The following is a 22,167-nucleotide window of genomic DNA, read 5'->3' as shown; positions in this document are numbered from 1 at the left end:
ACTGATGAATAAGACTTTTTCATTTAACAAGATATTCCAGATGTATTGTCTTCAAACAAGTCCCTATATCTGTCTGAAATAGAACTTGTTAGGCAGTTGTGTCTGATATTAAGTGTAATGAGATATTTTGACTAGAAAGGAGACAAATATACTTGGTAAGACTTTGATTTTTTCCAGTGTTGTTAGGCTGGAAAACAAGAATGAAACCATCAGAGACATGAGTCAAACCTTAGGATCACCAACATGAGCTGTTTGGAAGATCATTAAGCAGAAAGGATGCTCTGGTAGGCCAAGGAAGACAGAAGAATCCTCAAAGGCCCGAAAAAACTGTCCACAGAAGAATTCATGAATAGAAACACAGAGGCTACATTCAATTCAATTAATTTTTATTTATATAGCGCCAAATACAACAAATGTCACCTCAAGGCACTTGGATAATAAAGTCCAATTCAAGCCAATTGCAATTCAATTAATTGTAATCATAATTATTCATAAAATAATCCATGTTACATGCTAACCGCTACATGCTAACCGCTATATGCTAACCGCTAGTTAGCCACAAAGTCCTTAAAGGAGCTGCAGAGTTCTGGAAAAAAGGTGTTCTGGACAGACCGGACCCAGATTAACCTGCATCAGAGTGATGGCAGGAAGAAAGTGTGGAGCCCAAGATCCAAAGCATAGCAGCTCCTCTGTTAAACACGGAGGCTACACTGCTACATGCTAACCGCTACATGCTAACTGCTATATGCTAACCGCTAGTTAGCCACAAAGTCCGTAAAGGAGCTGCAGAGTTCTGGAAAAAAGGTGTTCTGGACAGACCGGACCCAGATTAACCTGCATCAGAGTGATGGCAGGAAGAAAGTGTGGAGCCCAAGATCCAAAGCAGAGCAGCTCCTCTGTTAAACACGGAGGCTACACTGCTACATGCTAACCGCTACATGCTAACTGCTATATGCTAACCGCTAGTTAGCCACAAAGTCCGTAAAGGAGCTGCAGAGTTCTGGAAAAAAGGTGTTCTGGACAGACCGGACCCAGATTAACCTGCATCAGAGTGATGGCAGGAAGAAAGTGTGGAGCCCAAGATCTAAAGCAGAGCAGCTCCTCTGTTAAACACGGAGGCTACACTGCTACATGCTAACCTCTAGTTAGCCACAAAGTCCGTAAAGGAGCTGCAGAGTTCTGGAAAAAGGTGTTCTGGACAGACCGGACCCAGATGAACCTGCATCAGAGTGATGGCAGCCCAAGATCCAAAGCATAGCAGCTCCTCTGTTAAGCACGGTGGTGGGGGTGTTATGGCGTGGGCACGTATGGCTGCCACAGGTACCAGACTCATTGGACGGAGCTTCATCCCAGAGACCCTGCAAGGGAACATGCCAGTGCTGATGGCCTTTCAAACCAGGCAAACTGGTACTACTGCTGCATGCGTCGCTGTTCCACAGCAAAGAAGAGCGATCGGATCCAGTTTCAAAGATCAGTGAGGTCATTTGTAAATGTGTGCAGTTGTTTTTGGATCTGTAAATGTGTAGCCGAGTCTGTGAATGAGTTCCCTGCTGTGAGGCTGCATGGTTTACCTTCTTTTTTTAAATGCAGAATGTTTAATTTGCGTCCGACTGATCAGATTTCCATCAGATTTCAGCCTCCTCCACCTGCTCCACCTGTTCCTCCTGATAAGAGGCCGTTTCCACTCAGCTGATGTCATCTGATCGGAAAAGGAAATTGGGTTCTGGGTTTAATATTTACTTTGGGCTGTCTAACGGGTCGAATCTAACCAGGATATCTGCAGCTCGTTTGCATCCTCGTTGTCAGGTGAGGCTGCACCTTTTAAAGGGGCATTGCTGCAGTTTTTGGTGACCATCTGTTCGTTTACTGACATCGTACGTTTACGCGAGTTGTGTGGGAGAAGCAGAACTTTCAGAGGAGTGCCATCTGTGCCGTCTTCATGTGTTTTGTGATTATTTGGCAGCACTTTTAATGCACTGAGGACAACTTAACGTGCAGCAGCTGAGCTCAGACGCACACACATCCGTACTGACTCAGGATCCGTGTGGTTAGGGACGCTTGTCTCATTGTTTTTTTTTGAGTGGGTTTATCTGTACGCATGGTGAATCACAACCAGATAACCATGTCTATTAAACTATGAAGTCATGAAATGTCTCATAAAGTAGGCAGCTGGACCTCCTTTTTCTTTCAGCTGCCTCCGACATTATTTCCCAACTAGTTACTCATATTTTCCTGGTTATTTTCAGGGCTTCGTGTATGTTTTTTGGCAACAAAACTACTTGATTAAGTTCAGGAAAAAAGATGCTACTAGGGCTGGGCAACGATTAAAATTAATTCAAAAGTAGTGTGTAGCTTTTAGCATTTAGTTTGTGATGGAAGTGATGGAGGAATGATCCTGAAAGGGAGAATAGTTGGGTTGTAGCAGTATGAATGAAATGAGATAAGAATGAATACAGTTGAATTATTATAAGAAATAAAGAGTAATGAAGGACTGCATCCAAATTATCGTGAATGACTTTAGACGACTTATAAAATTTAAAATATACTCATAAAATCCCAAAAGAGAAGCCAAATAAAAAGATAATAATTAGGGCTGGGCGACGATTAAAATGTTTAATCTAATTAATCACATGATTTCCCTGATTAATCACGATTAATCGCATTTGTACGCAGAATCCAAAAATGAATCCAAAAGTAGTGTATAGCTTTTAGCATTTAGCTTTATTTTAAATGTGCTGCCATATGAATGAAAGTGCCATAACATTTGTTGTGCAAACACACTTTTAACATCAGCATCTTTCTGTAGTTTTTATGTAGAAGCCTCGCTCCACTGTCTGTTTCCTTGAATGACTTGCTGCTATCAGTTGTGTGTTTTGCCTTTAAGTGATATTTTAGACTGGAACTACTACGCTGAGAAGACAATTCAACTTGGCAGTGTTTACAGATGACTTTGGTTCTGTCGACTCCGCCGTCTGGAAGAACTTTAACATGAAAATGGCCGAGTAAAAGTTCCGTACCCTTCTCCATGTTTGGTGGATCCGCCGATTACTTTCTTTTCCTGTTCCACAGCAGACAGCAGCAGACTTTTACAGAATAAAAGCCTGTGAGCAACAGACTTTTACAAAATAAAAGCCTGTGAGCAACAGACTTTTACAGAATAAAAGCCTGTGAGCAGCAGACCTTTACAACAATAAAACCTGAGTTAATGCGCGATAAAATATTTATCGGCGTTGAATAATTAACAAGTTAACTCGTTATTATCGAGTTAACTCGCCCAGCCGTAGATAGAACTGTTCACAACTTTAACCAAGAAAGTTAGAAAGGCTGGAGGGGTAAGTACGCCCATGTGCCGGCAGGTTAGACGGCTTCCTGTGGTCGACCACCGAGGTTAACACCGAGGTCACAGTCTCACTTCAGGCACGAGGTTTCTCTAAATGTTCAACTCGGACAGCCTGCATTTAGAGCCTGAGCAGAAGCGTTCTGCAACACACTGGAGGAAGGAAAAGTGACTCGTATAGAGGGGTGGAAACACGAGGTGTAGTTTAAAAAAAAAACAGGCTGAACGGTGCACATTTTAAAACTAAACCGGGACATAGAACGGGGGTTTGGGCCCCTATCAGGAGATGAATCCCTGCTGGTGTTGAGTCACAAACCTCCTGAAGACAAAACCAGAAGAAGCTTTAAAGTTTTAGATGACTAACAAGGTGAAACTCGTGGATCGAAAGAACAACGAGTGTCTTCTTTATCGCGTCAGCTGGAGTTTGGAGGGCATTCTGTGGTTGCTGCAGATGTGTTTTTAATTTTAGTTCCCTTTTTTTTTTTTTCCTCTGACCTGGTTCAGCTGACGGTCTGAAGCTTATCGATGAAATGTCAGAGCTTGGAAAGCAGTTTGAGTTTCTGTTGCAGAGACATTTTCTTAGTGAATCTGTACGATTAGCAGTGAGGAGGGAGGATGTTTTTCTGACATACTGCCGTCATGCTGTGATTAATCTGTTTGCACACTCCGCTTCCTAGAAGAAAAAAAGGTGATTCCCCATGATGTAAACTGTTGAATTTAGTCAGTAGGTTTAAGATCGGAATAAGTCCAATCATGTGTGTGTTGCCTTGTGACTTCAGAAAGTGAAAATAAGGTTTCTGTAGGAGGTGGTGCGACTCTAACCTGCTGACTAAAGACAGAAGATGTGATGGCTTCTGCAGGTGAAACTTCTTTACTGATCAATAAAGAGATCCACTGTCACAGTGGAAAAAATCAAAGTCTTACCAAGTACATTTGTCTCATTTCTAGTCAAAATATCTCATTACACTTAATATAAGACACAGCTGCCTAACAAGCACTATTTCAGCCAGATATAGGGACTTGTTTGAAGACAATACATCTGGAATATCTTGTTAAATGAAAAAGTCTTGAAAACAAATTGTTTTGAGTCGGATTTCACATGAAACAAGCTTTTTTTGACATTTGAAGAGGTTTTTAAGCTAATTTAAAGATCACTTTTAACTCAAAAGTCCCAAATATCACATTTTATTTCAAGAAATCTTGACAAGCTGATTTTCACTAGTTCCATTGGCAGATTTTTTTGCTTATTTCAAGCAAAAACGTCTTTTATTTGTTGTTTTTCTTACTTATTTTTGGAGGGGCATTTTTATCCAGTGCAAACAGGATGTTAAAGAGGTCTGAGGTGGATGGGACGCCTCCTGGTCGCCTGCCTGGAGGTTTTTGGGGATGTTCATTTTGGAGGAAGCCAGATTGTTTGTCCCATCTGAGCTGGAGGAGCTGGAGGATGGATGCAGCGCTTTGTATGACATTTGTTCACAGTTTTATTTGCAAATTGCCTGCCTAGGAGCTAGTTTGGCGCCTGAAATGAAGAACGAGCAGCTGTCTTTTAGCCCAACCGGTCCACACAAGTCCACAGATAGAGAGAACTAGTAGAACTATTGACTGGAAAGGCATCGATCAGTGCAGTTTAGGGATTCATAAATGATATCTACCCTCAGAATAATGCCATAATCATAGATCAAACACTCACTTTGTGTGAAATAAGCTTTTTTTTATGAATGAAAGCCCCTCGCAGACTGAGGAGTGGTGTGCTTTTGCTCCCACTCGTTGGCCTTCTAACGAGTGGCTGAATGAAGCTCCCACACTCTGGCAACCTTGACCCTCTCAGCGCTGCTTCCTGTTGTTTCCTGAGCGAGGTGACAAAGACGGGCGGATGCTGGGTAAAGAGACTCCCAGCTGTTTGCCTTCATATTTCCCATTAATGCGTCCACGTGTCGTCCCTCCTGACTAATTGCATGCGTACGGCCGCAGAGTTGAAGAGCTTTATAGGAGCTGAAAGGCTCTCGGCTTCTGTCAGCGGAAGTTTTATCTGTTTGTGCTCTTCATGTCGCTGCCGGTCCAGATGTTTCTTTAACTGCTGTTAGATGTATGAAAAAACGTGACGCGATTAGCTGCTGTTTGTTTGTGAGTCCTAAAAAAGTCCTCCATGATGTTTAAATGTCACAAAAACTACAGTCTGTGGTGATTTTTAGTGAAAACACTGAAGGAAAAGTGTGACAAAAAAAGATTTGAAGTGTTTTAAAGACTGATTTCACTTCCTGTTTGTGTACAGCTGCTCTGCAGGAGTCATCAAGCGTGAGACTCTTTTCTGCCTCTGTCGTTAAAAACTCTTCCAAATATACTTTTTTAGCTGTTTAAATGTGTACGAGAGTCTTCTCCCTTCTGCTTTAACATCTGGAGCTGAATTGGTATTTGCTGATGTAGTAATTTGTCCAGCAGGCTTGTAGAAATAACCCCTCATTTTAACTCATTTAGGCCTAACTCACAACTCATTTACGAGCATTTGTGTTTTTAAATAAACATTTGTTTTAATTCATAAGGCCATAAGAGGAAATATAAGCACCTTTCACACCATTTTCTTTTAAATCGAGCTCATCAAACCACTGTAAATGACATAAATGTTGTGCTGTATAGTGCAGTTCATGCCATTTGATTCTCAGCAGCTCGGACTGCTTCGTGCTGGGTTTAACGCAGGAAGCTTAAGATCCGCTGCAGGAACATTTTAATAGATCTAAAGTCACACTTTTAATGATGATGTCAGTTGTTGCATTCTTAAAGGGACAGTTCGCCTCTTCTGACATGAAGCTGTGTGACATCCCATATCAGCAACATAATTTATGAACATCTTCTTACCCCCTGCTGCGTCCTGTGAGCAGAGTTCCAGCCTCGTTTTGGTGTTGATGAGGCTGGAACTCGGCTCACAGGACGCAGCAGGGGGTAAGAAGATGTTCATAAATTATGTTGCTGATATGGGATGTCATACAGCTTCATGTCAAAGAGGCGAACAGGTGAGCTGATGTTTTGTAAAATCATGAGATGATATATTAAAGCTTTAACATAAACTTTGTGTGTGTTAGTGGGCCGGATGTCGAGTGTTTCATCCCCCGTTTCAGGGTGAGGATTATTGGGCTCCATGAACACGTGGCGGATGTAACGCCGCCACCATCCATTAACATGAGACTTTCTGCCTCTGCCTGGGGGGGGGGTCAGAGGTCAGAGGTCACAGCAGGGCCTTGAGGTTTTGGCCTCTGCGACCCTGACGTTTAAAACGAGGCTGTGGAGTTGTTAGTGATCAGTTTTCTGTTGTGTGTGTGTCTGTGTGTGTGTGTGTGTGTGTTGGGGGGGGTGGGGGTGGTAGGTTAAGCCTGGTTAATGGAGGATTAACCATAAAGAGGGGATCAGTGTGTATTAAACACACACTCTTGTCCATTAACGGTCCTCTCGCTACGCGTTTCTCCGCTCACCTCGGGAAATAAATCGCATGACGACTGGCTTTTACATGATTGGACAGAGTCCAAAAATGTGTCGTCATGGCAGCCGAGCAGAAGTTTACTCGGTTATGGTTCGGATCTGACCCAGTCTGCATATTTGTTAGGTTTGTTTGTGCTGGTTTTTATGGCTGCTTCTAGTTTCTTTTCTTTGATTAATTGTAATGGAACGACTGGTCGATGTGATGATTCCAGACCGTCCAATAATCTGGATCACTGGCATAGAACACACTTCTGTGACTGATGGTTGTATTCAGTTATAGATTTGGTGGCAGTGATGTTATGAAATAAACTTATTCTTAAATTGGGAAGTTGTGCAAGTGGTCTCAGTCTTGCATCTCGCTGCTTTGCTGGGATAATACCTTCTTACCGGTTAAATCCAGCTTGATATTGGCTGGAAAAAGCTATGTTGTGTAAAAAATGCGTGACAAGAATCAGTTTTTGCAGTGTGAAAGGATCAAAACTTTGTCATTTTCAAAAATTATTCAAATGACATGGATCTAATGATGCAAAGAGATGCAGAAGACTACAGAGAGACAAAAACAGGCAAAATTCAACCCAAAAATGATTCAAATGACACAGATCTAATGATGCAAAGAGATGCAGAAGACTACAGAGAGACAAAAAAAGGCAAAATTCAACCCAAAAATGATTCAAATGACACAGATCTAATGATGCAAAGAGATGCAGAAGACTACAGAGAGACAAAAAAAGGCAAAATTCAACCCAAAATGATTCAAATGACACATATCTAATGATGCAAAGAGATGCAGAAGACTACAGAGAGACAAAAACATGCTAAATTCAACCCAAAAATGATTCAAATGACACGGATCTAATGATGCAAAGAGATGCAGAAGACTACAGAGAGACAAAAAAAGGCAAAATTCAACCCAAAATGATTCAAATGACACGTATCTAATGATGCAAAGAGATGCAGAAGACTACAGAGAGACAAAAAAAGGCAAAATTCAACCCAAAATGATTCAAATGACACGTATCTAATGATGCAAAGAGATGCAGAAGACTACAGAGAGACAAAAACATGCTAAATTCAACCCAAAAATGATTCAAATGACACGGATCTAATGATGCAAAGAGATGCAGAAGACTACAGAGAGACAAAAAAAGGCAAAATTCAACCCAAAATGATTCAAATGACACGTATCTAATGATGCAAAGAGATGCAGAAGACTACAGAGAGACAAAAACAGGCAAAATTCAACCCAAAATGATTCAAATGACACGGATCTAATGACGCAAAGAGATGCAGAAGACTACAGAGAGACAAAAACATGCTAAATTCAACCCAAAAATGATTCAAATGACACGGATCTAATGATGCAAAGAGATGCAGAAGACTACAGAGAGACAAAAACAGGCAAAATTCAACCCAAAAATGATTCAAATGACACGGATCTAATGATGCAAGGAGATGCAGAAGACTACAGAGAGACAAAAACAGGCAAAATTCAACCCAAAATGATTCAAATGACACGTATCTAATGATGCAAAGAGATGCAGAAGACTACAGAGAGACAAAAACATGCTAAATTCAACCCAAAAATGATTCAAATGACACGGATCTAATGATGCAAAGAGATGCAGAAGACTACAGAGAGACAAAAACAGGCAAAATTCAACCCAAAATGATTCAAATGACACGGATCTAATGATGCAAGGAGATGCAGAAGACTACAGAGAGACAAAAACAGGCAAAATTCAACCCAAAATGATTCAAATGACACGGATCTAATGATGCAAAGAGATGCAGAAGACTACAGAGAGACAAAAACAGGCAAAATTCAACCCAAAATGATTCAAATGACACGGATCTAATGATGCAAAGAGATGCAGAAGACTACAGAGAGACAAAAACATGCTAAATTCAACCCAAAAATGATTCAAATGACACGGATCTAATGATGCAAAGAGATGCAGAAGACTACAGAGACAAAAACATGCAAAATTCAACCCAAAATGATTCAAATGACACGGATCTAATGATGCAAAGAGATGCAGAAGACTACAGAGAGACAAAAACATGCTAAATTCAACCCAAAATGATTCAAATGACACGGATCTAATGATGCAAGGAGATGCAGAAGACTACAGAGAGACAAAAACATGCTAAATTCAACCCAAAATGATTCAAATGACACGGATCTAATGATGCAAGGAGATGCAGAAGACTACAGAGAGACAAAAACATGCAAAATTCAACCCAAAAATGATTCAAATGACACGGATCTAATGATGCAAAGAGATGCAGAAGACTACAGAGAGACAAAAACAGGCAAAATTCAACCCAAAATGATTCAAATGACACGGATCTAATGATGCAAAGAGATGCAGAAGACTACAGAGAGACAAAAACAGGCAAAATTCAACCCAAAATGATTCAAATGACACGGATCTAATGATGCAAAGAGATGCAGAAGACTACAGAGAGACAAAAACAGGCAAAATTCAACCCAAAAATGATTCAAATGACACGGATCTAATGATGCAAAGAGATGCAGAAGACTACAGAGAGACAAAAACAACTAGAAAGAGATGCAAAAAGATGCAAAATGATGAAAGAAATGAACTTCAGACCCAAAAAGACAATGACACCACAAATAAAGAAATACAAAATAACCACAATGAAAGTTTACAGCATAACAAAGAGATGCAACACAGAAAATGTCCAATCACAGCTCGTCTTCAGTGTTTTTTGGGGGGGCTGTTGACACATAATCTGTTACTTTAAAAGACTTTAACATCGGAGTGAAGTCGGCTCAGCACAGAAACGAGCCAGCAGCTGTTGTCTCTTCTCCTGGACAAACTGCCCCGCTGCTGCGGTTCCGTCTGTCAGTCAGAGTCTACTTGTCTGAGCGGTGGTGCAGTGTCAGAAAGTCTGTCATGAATTATGGCTGAGCTTCTTTCACTGTGTGCGGATCACATGTTCTGCTTCGTCACCTGTCGCCTGGTTTCCTGCCGGCGGTGCGAGCTGCAGGATACCTTCTGCACGCTACCTGCACGCTGCTAACATCCTGCTGACATCCTGCTGACGCGGGGCAGGAAGCTGCTCCACTTGCCCGTCTGCAGAAGCTGCTGCAGAAGCTGCCGCAGAAGCTGCTGCTGAAGCTGCTGCTGAAGCTGCCGCAGAAGCTGCCACAGAAGCTGCCGCAGAAGCTGCCGCAGAAGCTGCCGCAGAAGCTGCCGCTGAAGCTGCTACAGAAGCTGCTGCTGCTGAAGCTGCTACAGAAGCTGCTGCTGCTGAAGCTGCTACAGAAGCAGCTGCTACAGAAGCTGCTGCTGCTGAAGCTGCTGCTGCAGAAGCTGCTGCTGCAGAAGCTGCAGAAGAAGCTGCAGAAGCTGCTGAAGCTGCTGCTGCAGAAGCTGCAGAAGAAGCTGCAGAAGCTGCTGCTGAAGAAGCTGCAGAAGCTGCTGCAGAAGAAGCTGCAGAAGAAGCTGCAGAAGCTGCTGCTGAAGAAGCTGCAGAAGCTGCTGCAGAAGAAGCTGCAGAAGAAGCTGCAGAAGCTGCTGCTGAAGAAGCTGCAGAAGCTGCTGCTGAAGAAGCTGCAGAAGAAGCTGCAGAAGAAGCTGCAGAAGCTGCAGAAGAAGCTGCTGAAGAAGCTGCAGAAGAAGCTGCAGAAGAAGCTGCTGAAGAAGCTGCCGCACGGCATCTCACTTTCAGCTGCGTTTGTTTTGGATTCAGCCACCTGAGATTTAATCTTTTTTCCCGTCCGTTATCAGGATGGGGGACAGAATTTGCAAGAGTTGAATTTGCATTTCACAGATTGAATCGGGATCCGAAGCTGAGCTTTAAATGTTCTCCTCACAACGAATCATTTAAAATCACTCACAGGTGTTTTATCACTGGGCAGCCGAGACCTTACAAATAAATCTCAAACTTTTTAACCACTTAATGATAATTTGAATTAACCGAAAACTAATATGAACTTTTTATGAATTGCTTTAATGTGACCAGCTGGAAAGTTTGGACACTTAAGGAAGAAAACGTTAATGAGTCCATTATAATCTGAATTGACTGTTTTATATCCAACTTTTGCTTATGTTTTTTGTAACTGTCCATAAGAACGAACATAATCTGCTGATTCCAAAGAGCAAACAGCTGCCGGCGTGCTGTAATCCCAATATTTCTGTAAATATTCACGGATAGCTCAAAGAATACGGCACGATGGTGCTGCAAAATAAAGTCGTTACAGCCATTATTCGTTGAGATATTTCACTCCAAACCAGCAGAGATTGCAGAGATTTAGGAGGTAAGTTAGGCTCCATGTTTACAACGTTTCAACTTAAGTCCGGATTTGATAAGATAACGAATAAGATGATGAATAGTTGCAGCTTTTAGACCTAAAAGGAAGAAAGTTGAGTAAGTGGATAAGAAATAAATGGATGCATTTTATCCGTATCCTGCGTCTCTGAGGTTCTGTCCAGGCTTCACTTCTGTCTCGATGCTTTTTAATGGTCCGGCTGTTTATAAGATATTTAAAATCATCACTTTTTTTAAAGGGATCTCCTCCAGTATCGTGGGATTGATTATCCGGATCACATCAACGTTACTGGACTGGTTTGAGAGAGCAGAATGGGAGTGAAGGAGGGTTTCCAGGATTCAGTGAGGTCTTCTGTAACCTTATTTAGGTGCTTCTTTAACAGCCACCAGAGATCGGGCCGGAGCGTGTAGGCAGCAAACACCGTAACAGGCGCGGCTGTCGGCAGGCGGCAGCAGGCAGTGATACGAAGGGAGAGAAAATAGGGCCAAGAGATTGTGAGGTCTGACTTTTTCCTGGAGAACCATTTTGTGGTTTGTGTAAGTTCCCAAAAAGGCCCAGAAGGTCGCCAATAATTCACAAAGCGTTTCAATTCCCTGATCACAACCTGAGAGATGCAGAGACGCAGCAATAGTTGGCTGTTGCTTAAGGTTTATAAGCTTCGGGGCATAAATACCATGAACACCTGACTTTCATGCACCGTCTGTGGTCTGAGTTTCACTACTGTACAGCAGATGTAAAATGAGTGCAAAGCAGGGTCATCTGCGCAGTTAAAGGGCATTTATTCATCATAATACGAAGAAAAAAGCTGTTTCTGTCTCTTGGTAGAATGTAGGTTTGGTCGTAGATGATGTGCCCAGCTCGTTAAAGGGATAGTTCAGGGTTTTTCTTTACTTATGAAGCTGCGACTCCCATTTCTGCCGCTCTAATCCCAAAACATAAGCCAACCGAAGCTGCTGCATCCACTGGTAGCGAAGCCACGAAAGGGTGAAAGGGTCTGAGACTTAAAGCCTGCAGATCCTGTAAAACGCTGAAATCTAAATGGATAAGAAGCATTACATGCTGACCCAGGCGTGGACTTGCAACCACATGCCTTTTTAAGGTTTCTCATTAAGAGGAAGTGAGCTGCAGCTGCTGAGAAAAGCTTCAAACTTTCAGGAAATTCAGATCTTCACACAGAATTCAAACGGAGCCTGTGGTGTGAAAGTATTTCAGCAGAGTTTTGGCGGCTGGTGCTTTCCCATCAGGTTCCTCATATCGATCCCACCTCAACTTTATTTGTGCTGCCTTTCAAACACAAAGTGTAACTCAAAGTGCTTTATGGAGCAAATATTCCACACAGAATCGACCATTTACCGTCCAGCCAGGCAGGAAAAACAGACTGTGCTCATACAGGATAAAAGAACCCTTCTTTATCTTCTTTATAACTCAGATTCCTGATGCATTATCTCCAATAATCCAGTGCTTTCCTGCTCTCTTCACCATCCTGTTCAGCTTGTTTCTGGTTGGTAAATTCGGGTGTTAACTATCAAAGAACTGCTCGAGTTGTCATCATTTTGGACTAAAAAGGCCCACTAAAGCCTGTGTAAATTAAAACTAAAAGGGGTTATAAAACACAGCCCAGTGGGGCTCCTGTGCTTCAGATGAGCTCTTAGCTCTCTCTTTGTCATCGTCTGTCCCTTTGAAAGTAACCTGTAACACGCTTGTTCAGCACAGAGGTTAAAGCTGCTTTACGGGAGTTTTTTAGGTCATAAAATCAGTATTCAGTCTGATTCCTGATGCCTAAAGGCTCATTAAAGATGGTCTTAAATAAGAAGAATGTAAAACTACACATAAAAGTTAAAACAAACGGGTTGAAAAGACAAATAAAGGTATATTAAAACAAGTAGCTCCTGTTTAAATATAGAATATATGCTAAACTCTCAGGTCTCTGACTTCTGCTTTTACCAAAATCTGTTTCTAAATTTCATATTCATTATAATGGATGTCTATGGGAGCCGTTTCTGTAATCTGCCACTGCAGAAAAACTAAAAAGCTGTAAAAACTGATGTTGTAGCTCATCAATGACATATCCCAGACCTAATGATCCCCCATAGAATATTTCACTTTGCATTGCATACATTGAAAATACAGCAGTTTTTGTGTGTGTTTTTTAACAGAAATTGGTGTTTACCTCATATACACTAGTATTTAAAGGGTTATTTTTTTTTAAAACATTGGAAACTTGGTGGTTATGATCAGAACTGAAGTGGAAGAAAAGATTTATGAAAAAAAAAGTGGAACAAAATATTAACATATGGTATTTTGGGGATCATTTTAGAAGGGGACGAAAATGGCCCTTTTCAGAAATTAAGGAGTTTTTTTTTTTTTTTCAAATCAGGCATAACAAAAAAATTAAGAATCCCTAAAAATCAATGTTGTTGCTAATCATTGACATATCCCAGACCATAATGATCCCTACTCAATAATTCCACTTTGCATTCCATATTTTGAAAATACTGGCACCTAAAGGCTTCAAATTTGGGCTAAAAAGTTCAAATTGGCATCTAAAGGGTTCATTTTTTTTAAAAATAATTGAAAACTTGGTAGTTATGATCAGAACTGAAGTGGAAGAAAATATTTATATTAATATAACATTAATATATGATGTTTTTAGGTCGTTTTAAGAGGACCAAAATGTCCCTTTTCAGAAATTGAGTTTTTTTTTTGTTTTTTTTTTTGTATATGATGTTTAAATTCGAAAAAATAGTCAAAAATGCACAACTGGACCCAATATGATGAGTATCACTATCTACAGTGTGAAATTAGAGGAGAAAGTACACCCCAAATGGAGAAAAATGTCCCCTATCAGGGATTGGGGTTAAAGGGTTTTTCCGTGTAAAACAGCTTCTCGCAGCTATATTTATGTTGAGTTTTTTAAAGCGCTTTGCAGGTAGGTTGGTGCCATGCGGGCTGAGTCCGTTTCAGTGTTTTCGCTTCATTTAACGTCAGGTGGAGCGCATGATGTGGAGCTCAGGGCCGTTTCTTTCTTTCTTTTCCCCACTTTCAGTTGTGTCGCAGTAACATCGTCTCTTTTTCCTTCCTCAGTTCCCCGAATGTGGGTTTTTCGGGATGTACGACAAGATCCTGCTCTTCCGTCACGACCTGAGCTCGGACAACATCCTGCAGCGCCTGACCTCGGCGGAGGAAATCCACGAGGGCGACCTGGTTGAGGTGGTTTTGTCCGGTAAGAAACTCCCCTCCAGACATCTTTGTGCTCGGATTACATCTGCAGACCCGCCTCTTTTTTTTATTATTCTTCACGATAATCGCTTACTGTTTTACCTTTATTTGATCAAAATTATTGAGAAAACAGGTGTTTCCAGCATTTAACATGGCAAATTTGCATTAAATTTAAATTTAGGGACCATCATAATGAAATCTATTATCATATTTTATATTTAAATGAACTGAATACCTTTTTTAGACATTTACACAAACTCTAAATGTCTAAAATATTCAGTTTTCCTCTTTTTTTTAGATTATTCTTCACGATAATCGCTTACTGTTCTCCAGCTGCTGAGACTTCACTGCGATCTCCGACTGTTATCAGTATTTATCAGTAAAATAAACACTTAAATTAATGTGAAATGAATCTCATCCTCTATTGCACGTTTTCTTTTACCTTTATTTAATCAAAATTATTGAGAAAACAGGTGTTTCCAGCATTTAACATGGCAAAACTGCATTAAATTTAAATCTAGGGACCATCATAATGAAATCTATTATTATATTTTATATTTAAATGAACTGAATACCTTTTTTAGACATTTACACAAACTCTAAATGTCTAAAATATTCAGTTTTCCTCTTCTTGACATTTCCAGGTGCAGTCGGTCTCATAATGAAATAATGAAAATGTAATTTCAGTTGACATGAAACCAACATAAATGCAACCTTGATGCTTTCAGAATTAGCTTAAATCACTCACCCACCTGCCAGATTTAGCTGCTGTGGTCCTTGATTTATTAGATTTCAGACACTTTTTGAAAGACATTACCCTGAGAGCGCCGTGTGTGCTGTATGAAAAGGGATAAAAGAGAAGTAAATATCGACTTTAAAAGGGGAAAAAACTCTCTTCGGTGCTTGTGTTTTCCCACTAAATGCTTCCATTGTTTGTATTTTCCTGGTTTTCTTTCAGAACAGCATTGATTTTAGCACTTAAAGCTAAAAAGGTCTGTAAATCACATAAGACAAACACGTGTTATTAAAGCTGAAATACGTGTGTTGCACTAGTTGTAGAAGCCTGAAGGAGTTTTGGGTTTACTGTGATTCAACACTAGAGATGGGACCAAGTCACACATGTGCAAGTCCCAAGTCTTAGCTTTCAAGTCTTAAGTAAGTCCCAAGTCTTAGCTTTCAAGTCTTAAGTAAGTCCCAAGTCTTAGCTTTCAAGTCTCAAATAAGTCTCAAGTCTTAGCTTTCAAGTCTCAAATAAGTCTCAAGTCTTAGCTTTCAAGTCTTAAGTAAGTCTCAAGTCTTAGCTTTCAAGTCTCAAGTAAGTCCCAAGTCTTAGCTTTCAAGTCTTAAGTAAGTCCCAAGTCTTAGCTTTCAAGTCTGAAGTAAGTCCCAAGTCTTAGCTTTCAAGTCTCAAATAAGTCTCAAGTCTTAGCTTTCAAGTCTTAAGTAAGTCTCAAGTCTTAGCTTTCAAGTCTTAAGTAAGTCTCAAGTCTTAGCTTTCAAGTCTAAAGTAAGTCTCAAGTCTTAGCTTTCAAGTCTCAAATAAGTCTCAAGTCTTAGCTTTCAAGTCTCAAATAAGTCTCAAGTCTTAGCTTTCAAGTCTCAAGTAAGTCTCAAATCTTAGCTTTCAAGTCTCAAGTAAGTCCCAAGTTTTAGCTTTCAAGTCTCAAATAAGTCTCAAGTCTTAGCTTTCAAGTCTCAATTAAGTCTCAAGTCTTAGCTTTCAAGTCTCAAATAAGTCTCAAGTCTTAGCTTTCAAGTCTCAAGTAAGTCTCAAGTCTTAGCTTTCAAGTCTTAAGTAAGTCCCAAGTTTTAGCTTTCAAGTCTCAAATAAGTCTCAAGTCTTAGCTTTCAAGTCTCAATTAAGTCTCAAGTCTTAGCTTTCAAGTCTTAAGTAAGTCTCAAGTCTTAGCTTTCAAGTCTTAAGTAAGTCTCAAGTCTTAGCTTTCAAGTCTCTAATAAGTCTCAATTCTTAGCTTTCAAGTCTCAAATAAGTCTCAAGTCTTAGCTTTCAAGTCTCAAATAAGTCTCAAGTCTTAACTTTCAAGTCTCTAATAAGTCTCAAGTCTTAGCTTTCAAGTCTCAAATAAGTCTCAAGTCTTAGCTTTCACGTCTCAAGTAAGTCTCAAGTAAGTCCCAAGTCTTAGCTTTCAAGTCTCAAGTCTCAGCTTTCAAGTCTCAAATAAGTCTCAAGTCTTAGCTTTCAAGTCTCAAGTAAGTCTCAAGTCTTAGCTTTCAAGTCTTAAATAAGTCTCAAGTCTTAGCTTTCAAGTCTCAAGTAAGTCTCAAGTCTTAGCTTTCAAGTCTCAAGTCTCAGCTTTCAAGTCTCAAATAAATCTCAAGTCTTAGCTTTCAAGTCTCAAGTAAGTCTCAAGTCTTAGCTTTCAAGTCTTAAATAAGTCTCAAGTCTTAGCTTTCAAGTCTCAAGTAAGTCTCAAGTCTTAGCTTTCAAGTCTCAAGTAAGTCTCAAGTCTTAGCTTTCAAGTCTCAAGTAAGTCCCAAGTCTTAGCTTTCAAGTCTCAAATAAGTCTTAAGTCTTAGCTTTCAAGTCTCAAATAAATCTCAAGTCTTAGCTTTCAAGTCTCAAGTAAGTCTGAAGTCTTAGCTTTCAAGTCTCAAATAAGTCTCAAGTCTTAGCTTTCAAGTCTCAAATAAGTCTCAAGTCTTAGCTTTCAAGTCTCAAATAAGTCTCAAGTCTTAGCGTTCAAGTCTCAAGTAAGTCTCAAGTCTTAGCTTTCAAGTCTCAAGTAAGTCTCAAGTCTTAGCTTTCAAGTCTCAAGTCTTAGCTTTCAAGTCTCAAATAAGTCTCAAGTAATTTTTTCTTGGTCAAGTCCCCTTATTATTGCAATTTTACCTGCAGAATCTGATCTTAATAAAGTGAAAACACAAAGATATAAGTAACTGTCAGTAATCATCATTGGCCAATGTGTCCAACCTGTCCACCCCGTATCATATCAAGCTAACGTTAGCTAACTACCGACTAAGCTAACAGGATAATATTAGCTAATTTAACGAGCACTTCCTGGTCAGAATGGATCTTCAAATGACGAACAAAGTTGGAAGTTGTCGTCTGGCTGTCTGAGATGTTGATGCCGCATGTCTTGCACTGAGCTGTTTGTCTTTTGCCGTCAAAATGGTGATTATGAAAGCCTAAGACAACGACTCTCGGTCCCGCTGACATGTTGATGCATATCTGATATGAGTTTATTCTCTCCAATAAACACTAAGGTATGTAGAGAGGGCATGACTGATTGACAGGGTAGGGATCCAATCATGACGCCATTCTCAGCCTGCGCTCCTACCGGGTAATCCATGTTATTTTTTTAATGAATTTATTAATTTTACATTCAAACTGAAAACATGAACTGAATAACACTCACGTCATTCAAGTCATCGTGTCTCAAGTCAAGTCAAGTCCCGAGTCTTTAACTTCCAAGTCCGAGTCGAGTCTCAAGTCTTTTATTTTTTGTCAAGTCACAAGTCATCAAAACAGCGACTCGAATCGACTCGAGTCCAAGGCTGTGTTCGAAACAGCATACTTCTCCTACTAACTTTCTGAGTTAGTATGCGAGTCTGAGTAAGCGAGAAGTTCCCGGATGCATACTAGATTCTCTGAAATGTTGGGTATGCATCATGAGGTTACTACTCATACTCAAACTACCCAAGATGCAACGTAACGTGACGTCGCCGATCGTCATTTCCTGTCAAAACGGCAGTTTCAAGCTAGCTACAACGAGGGTAGGTTCACTTCCTGTTTCCAAAACAAAAGCACCAATTGTATGGTAATGGCTTTCCCTATGATAAAAGGCAACGGGTATTTTATTTTGTGAAAATAACCGGAAGTGCGTTGCTCACTGCGGCTAGCTTTAGTAGCGCCGAATTCGTGGGAACAAAATTGTAAATAGCCGGTATTTTGTCAGGTTTTCAACACGTTGGGGATCTAAACGACTACTTTCTCACCTGAAAATGTTTCAAATGTTGCTAAAGTTTACAGAGTTTAGAGCTTAAGAGAAATCAGCTTCAGGCCGGCTGATTTCGGCTTAATGCATTGTGGGTAAACGCTCTGCATACTGTCTGATCGATGAGTATGTAGTATGCGGTTTCAAACACAGTCCAAGTCACAGTGACTCGAGTCCCCATCTCTGTTCAACACATCTGAGAGCAGCTGTGTTTAAACTTGTTTGTTTTGTCTCGGCTTCCTCTCGTTGCTCTCGGTAATCTCAACCTCTGAGATTGCGCGACGAGGTCGTCCCAGATCTCGTTGACTCCGGGTCAACCCACAATAATGCGTATAAGGATTGTCGTTTCCTGCGTCATGTCAACGTGTTGGGCTGTAAAAACTAAACCGACTTGTCGTCCTACGCCCAGATGCAGAGCAGCATAAAGGGATGTAAACGTAGTCGCAGCCCGAACCGCACCACAGGGTGCAAACCAGCGACCGCTTCCTCCTCAGACTCCTGCTGCAGAACCCTGCAGAGCTCAGCCGGCGTTTCCTTCTTACTGTTACTGTACACGCTGCCTCTCAAACAAGCTTTAGTGCTTTTTTCTTTCATTGAACGGCACCTTTAATTGGTTTAAATCGGCTCAAAATGGTTGAAATCCTTGTGCCGAATGCAGTTATTTATATTAAAAACATACCAGATGCGGGAAATGGGTGCAAACATGAAATATAAATGCTGTAAAAGAGACTAAAATACATGTAAATGAAGTCGGTTTACCTAAATTAGCACATTTTCCTGACTGTGTGTCAGGATTACTGCTGTAAAAAGAAGCTTTTTATTCCTTTAATTAAATTCCTGCTGAGTCAGAAGCTAAACTGATAAAAGGATACACTCTGGAAAAAATGCCCCTACAAAAATAAGTAAGAAAACAACAAATAAGATACGTTTTTGCTTGAAATAAGTAAAAAATCTGCCAATGGAACTAGTGGAAATCGGCTCGTCAAGATTTCTTGAAATAAAATGTGATATTTAGGACTTTTGAGTTAAAAGTGATCTTGAAATTAGCTTAAAAACCTCTTCAAATGTCAAAAAAAGCTTGTTTCATATGAAATCCGACTCAAAACAATTTGTTTTCAAGATATTCCAGATGTATTGTCTTCAAACAAGTCTCTATATCTGGCTGAAATAGCACTTGTTAGGCAGTTGTGTCTTATATTAAGTGTAATGAGATATTTGGACTAGAAATGAGACGAATATACTTGGTAAGGCTTTGATTTTTTCCAGTGCAGTAGGTTTGAAATATTAGATGCACATTCGGTAGATTTCTTAGTTGTATTCTGGCTTAAATGTAAAAATCTTCTTTAAATTTTGTATTTAAGATACAATAACTCCTCATAATGTTAAAGGAAATAACTGAAGCACATGTGTGTTTGGCTTAAATAAACGCTGTAACACCGTGTGTTATCCTCAGATTTACGGCTCTGAATCTCTTCCATCTGCTCAGTAGGTCACTGCTTTACTGCTTCTTCTCCCTTATCTCGTTTGCTCTTCAGATAAGAGTGTATTTGTGTTTCCAATAATACACAAACCGTCCCAATATACTTTACAATGGAAAGACTAAAGACGACTGATCCTGTTTATTTAAAAAAAACACACACTCTGTGGGATAAAATCAAAACTTTTCACAACTACTTTACTATCTAGAAGGTAACAGAAAATATGCATTTGTTTAGATTAGTTTATTTTAATAGATTAGCACGATGGGGAAAAACAGCCTGTTGAGTTTAAGGCCAAATGTTCTTCTTTATAAGCATGTTTATAGTTGAAATGAGCAATTTTTTCACGATTTTTGTCTTGAAATGAGTCGCTCTAGAAAATCCATTTCTTCTTAAAGAAGCTTTACACTGGAAAAAATAAGTCTTACCAAGTATATTTGTCTCATTTCTAGTCAAAATATCTCATTACACTTAATATAAGACACAACTGCCTAACAAGCACCATTTCAGCCAGATATAGGGACTTGTTTTAATACAATACATCTGGAATATCTTGTTAAATGAAAAAGTCTTGAAAACATCTTGTTTTGAGTCATATTTCACATGAAACAAGCTTTTTTTTTACATTTGTAGAGGTTTTTAAGCTAATTTCAAGATCACTTTTAACTCAAAAGTCCTAAATATCACATCTTATTTCAAGAAATCTTGACGAGCCGATTTTCACTAGTTCCATTGGCAGATTTTTTTTGCTTATTTCAAACAAAAACGTCTTTTATTTGTTGTTTTTCTTACTTATTTTTGGAGGGGCATTTTTTCCAGCGTACTGTCTCTGCAGCCAGAGGCCACCGAGTTGGGACAAACATTTTCCTTCCCCGAAGGCTGCATTTCATACCTAATATCCTCATGAAAAGGCCTGAAAGGTACTTGAATTTTAGTTGATTCCTCTGGACTGAACCTGTTTAACGGAGCTGGTTTGAAAGCCCTGCTCACGACTGGTTTTTCAGTTGCCTCTTCACCCATTTCACCCACTGCTTAAGACCCATTTCCAGGTTTTGGGATGGGACTTGTGACGGCTCCTTTCTGTGTTTCAGCTCTCGCCACTCAGGAGGACTTTCAGATCCGGCCTCACACGCTGTACGTGCACTCCTACAAAGCACCGGCCTTCTGCGACGACTGCGGGGAGATGCTGTGGGGGCTCGTCAGGCAGGGCCTCAAATGTGAAGGTAAGCCCAGCATAGCCCATTAAAGCGGGAACACTTTGGGGCAATGAAGCCACACTGGCAAAAATCTAAATCTTACCAAGTATATTTTTCTCATTGAGTATCTCATTACACTTAATATAAGACACAACTGCCTAACAAGCACCATTTCAGCCAGATATAGGGACTTGTGTGAAGACAATACATCTGGAATATCTTGTTAAGTGAAAAAGTCTTGAAAACAAATTGTTTTGAGTCGGATTTCACATGAAACAAGCTTTTTTTTTTTCATTTGAAGAGGTTTGTAAGCTAATTTCAAGATCACTTTTATCTCAAAAGTCCTAAATACACTGGGAAAAAATGCCCTTCCAAAAATAAGTAAGAAAAACAACAAATACAAGAAGTTTTTGCTTGAAATAAGCAAAAAAAATCTGCCAATGGAACTAGTGGAAATCGGCTTGTCAAGATTTCTTGAAATAAGATGTGATATTTAGGACTTTTGAGATAAAAGTGATCTTTAAATTAGCTTAAAAACCTCTTCAAATGTAAATAAAAGCTTGTTTCATATGATATGTGACTCGAAACAAGATGTTTTCAAGACTTTTTCACTTAACAAGATATTCCAGATGTATTGCATTAAAACAAGTCCCTATATCTGGCTGAAATAGTACTTGTTAGGCAGTTGTGTCTTATATTAAGTGTAATGAGATATTTTGACTAGAAATGAGACAAATATACTTGGTAAGACTTTGATTTTTTCCAGTGTATCACATTTTATTTCAAGAAATCTTGACAAGCCGATTTTCACTAGTTCCATTGGCAGATTTTTTTGCTTATTTCAAGCAAAAACGTCTTTTATTTGTTGTTTTTTTACTTATTTTTGGAGGGGCATTTTTTCCAGTGCACAAACCAAAAGGTAAAACACAGGAATGGCGTGCTGTCCAATCCCAGTTTGTTTACATAAAGCAGCAGCATCTGTCAGTGTTTGTCTTCTTTTTTTTACAGCTTTGTTTTTATTAACCCACGTCATGCTTCTCGAGTTTGTTTTGCTCAGTTTTCCCACGTCAACTTAACACAGTTTCGTCACCTGCCGTCCAAAGCTGTGCAGCAACCTGGAGAAAGTTCAATGATTTTAATCATCAGAAATGGATGGTCAGGATATCTGGGCATTAAAGCGAGCTTCCTGTTCATTAAACTTTATGACGGG

At 39.9% G+C, this 22,167-nt stretch overlaps 1 protein-coding gene across 1 annotated transcript in view; it reads left to right on the top strand.

Moving 5' to 3' along the window:
- The window catches only part of LOC142375061 (serine/threonine-protein kinase D3-like), a 63,282-nt gene that overhangs the window by 13,161 nt on the left and 27,954 nt on the right, over positions 1-22,167 (top strand). The window contains exons 3-4 of the mRNA XM_075458980.1: positions 14,193-14,331; positions 20,853-20,984. Of these exons, the coding sequence (XP_075315095.1) occupies positions 14,193-14,331; positions 20,853-20,984 (271 nt within the window). The remainder of the gene's footprint in view (positions 1-14,192; positions 14,332-20,852; positions 20,985-22,167) is intronic.

Source organism: Odontesthes bonariensis, chromosome 24 (assembly GCF_027942865.1).
Source record: "Odontesthes bonariensis isolate fOdoBon6 chromosome 24, fOdoBon6.hap1, whole genome shotgun sequence".
In the NCBI taxonomy this organism is placed as follows: Eukaryota; Metazoa; Chordata; class Actinopteri; order Atheriniformes; family Atherinopsidae; genus Odontesthes; species Odontesthes bonariensis.
This window is presented reverse-complemented; position numbering and strand designations above follow the sequence as displayed.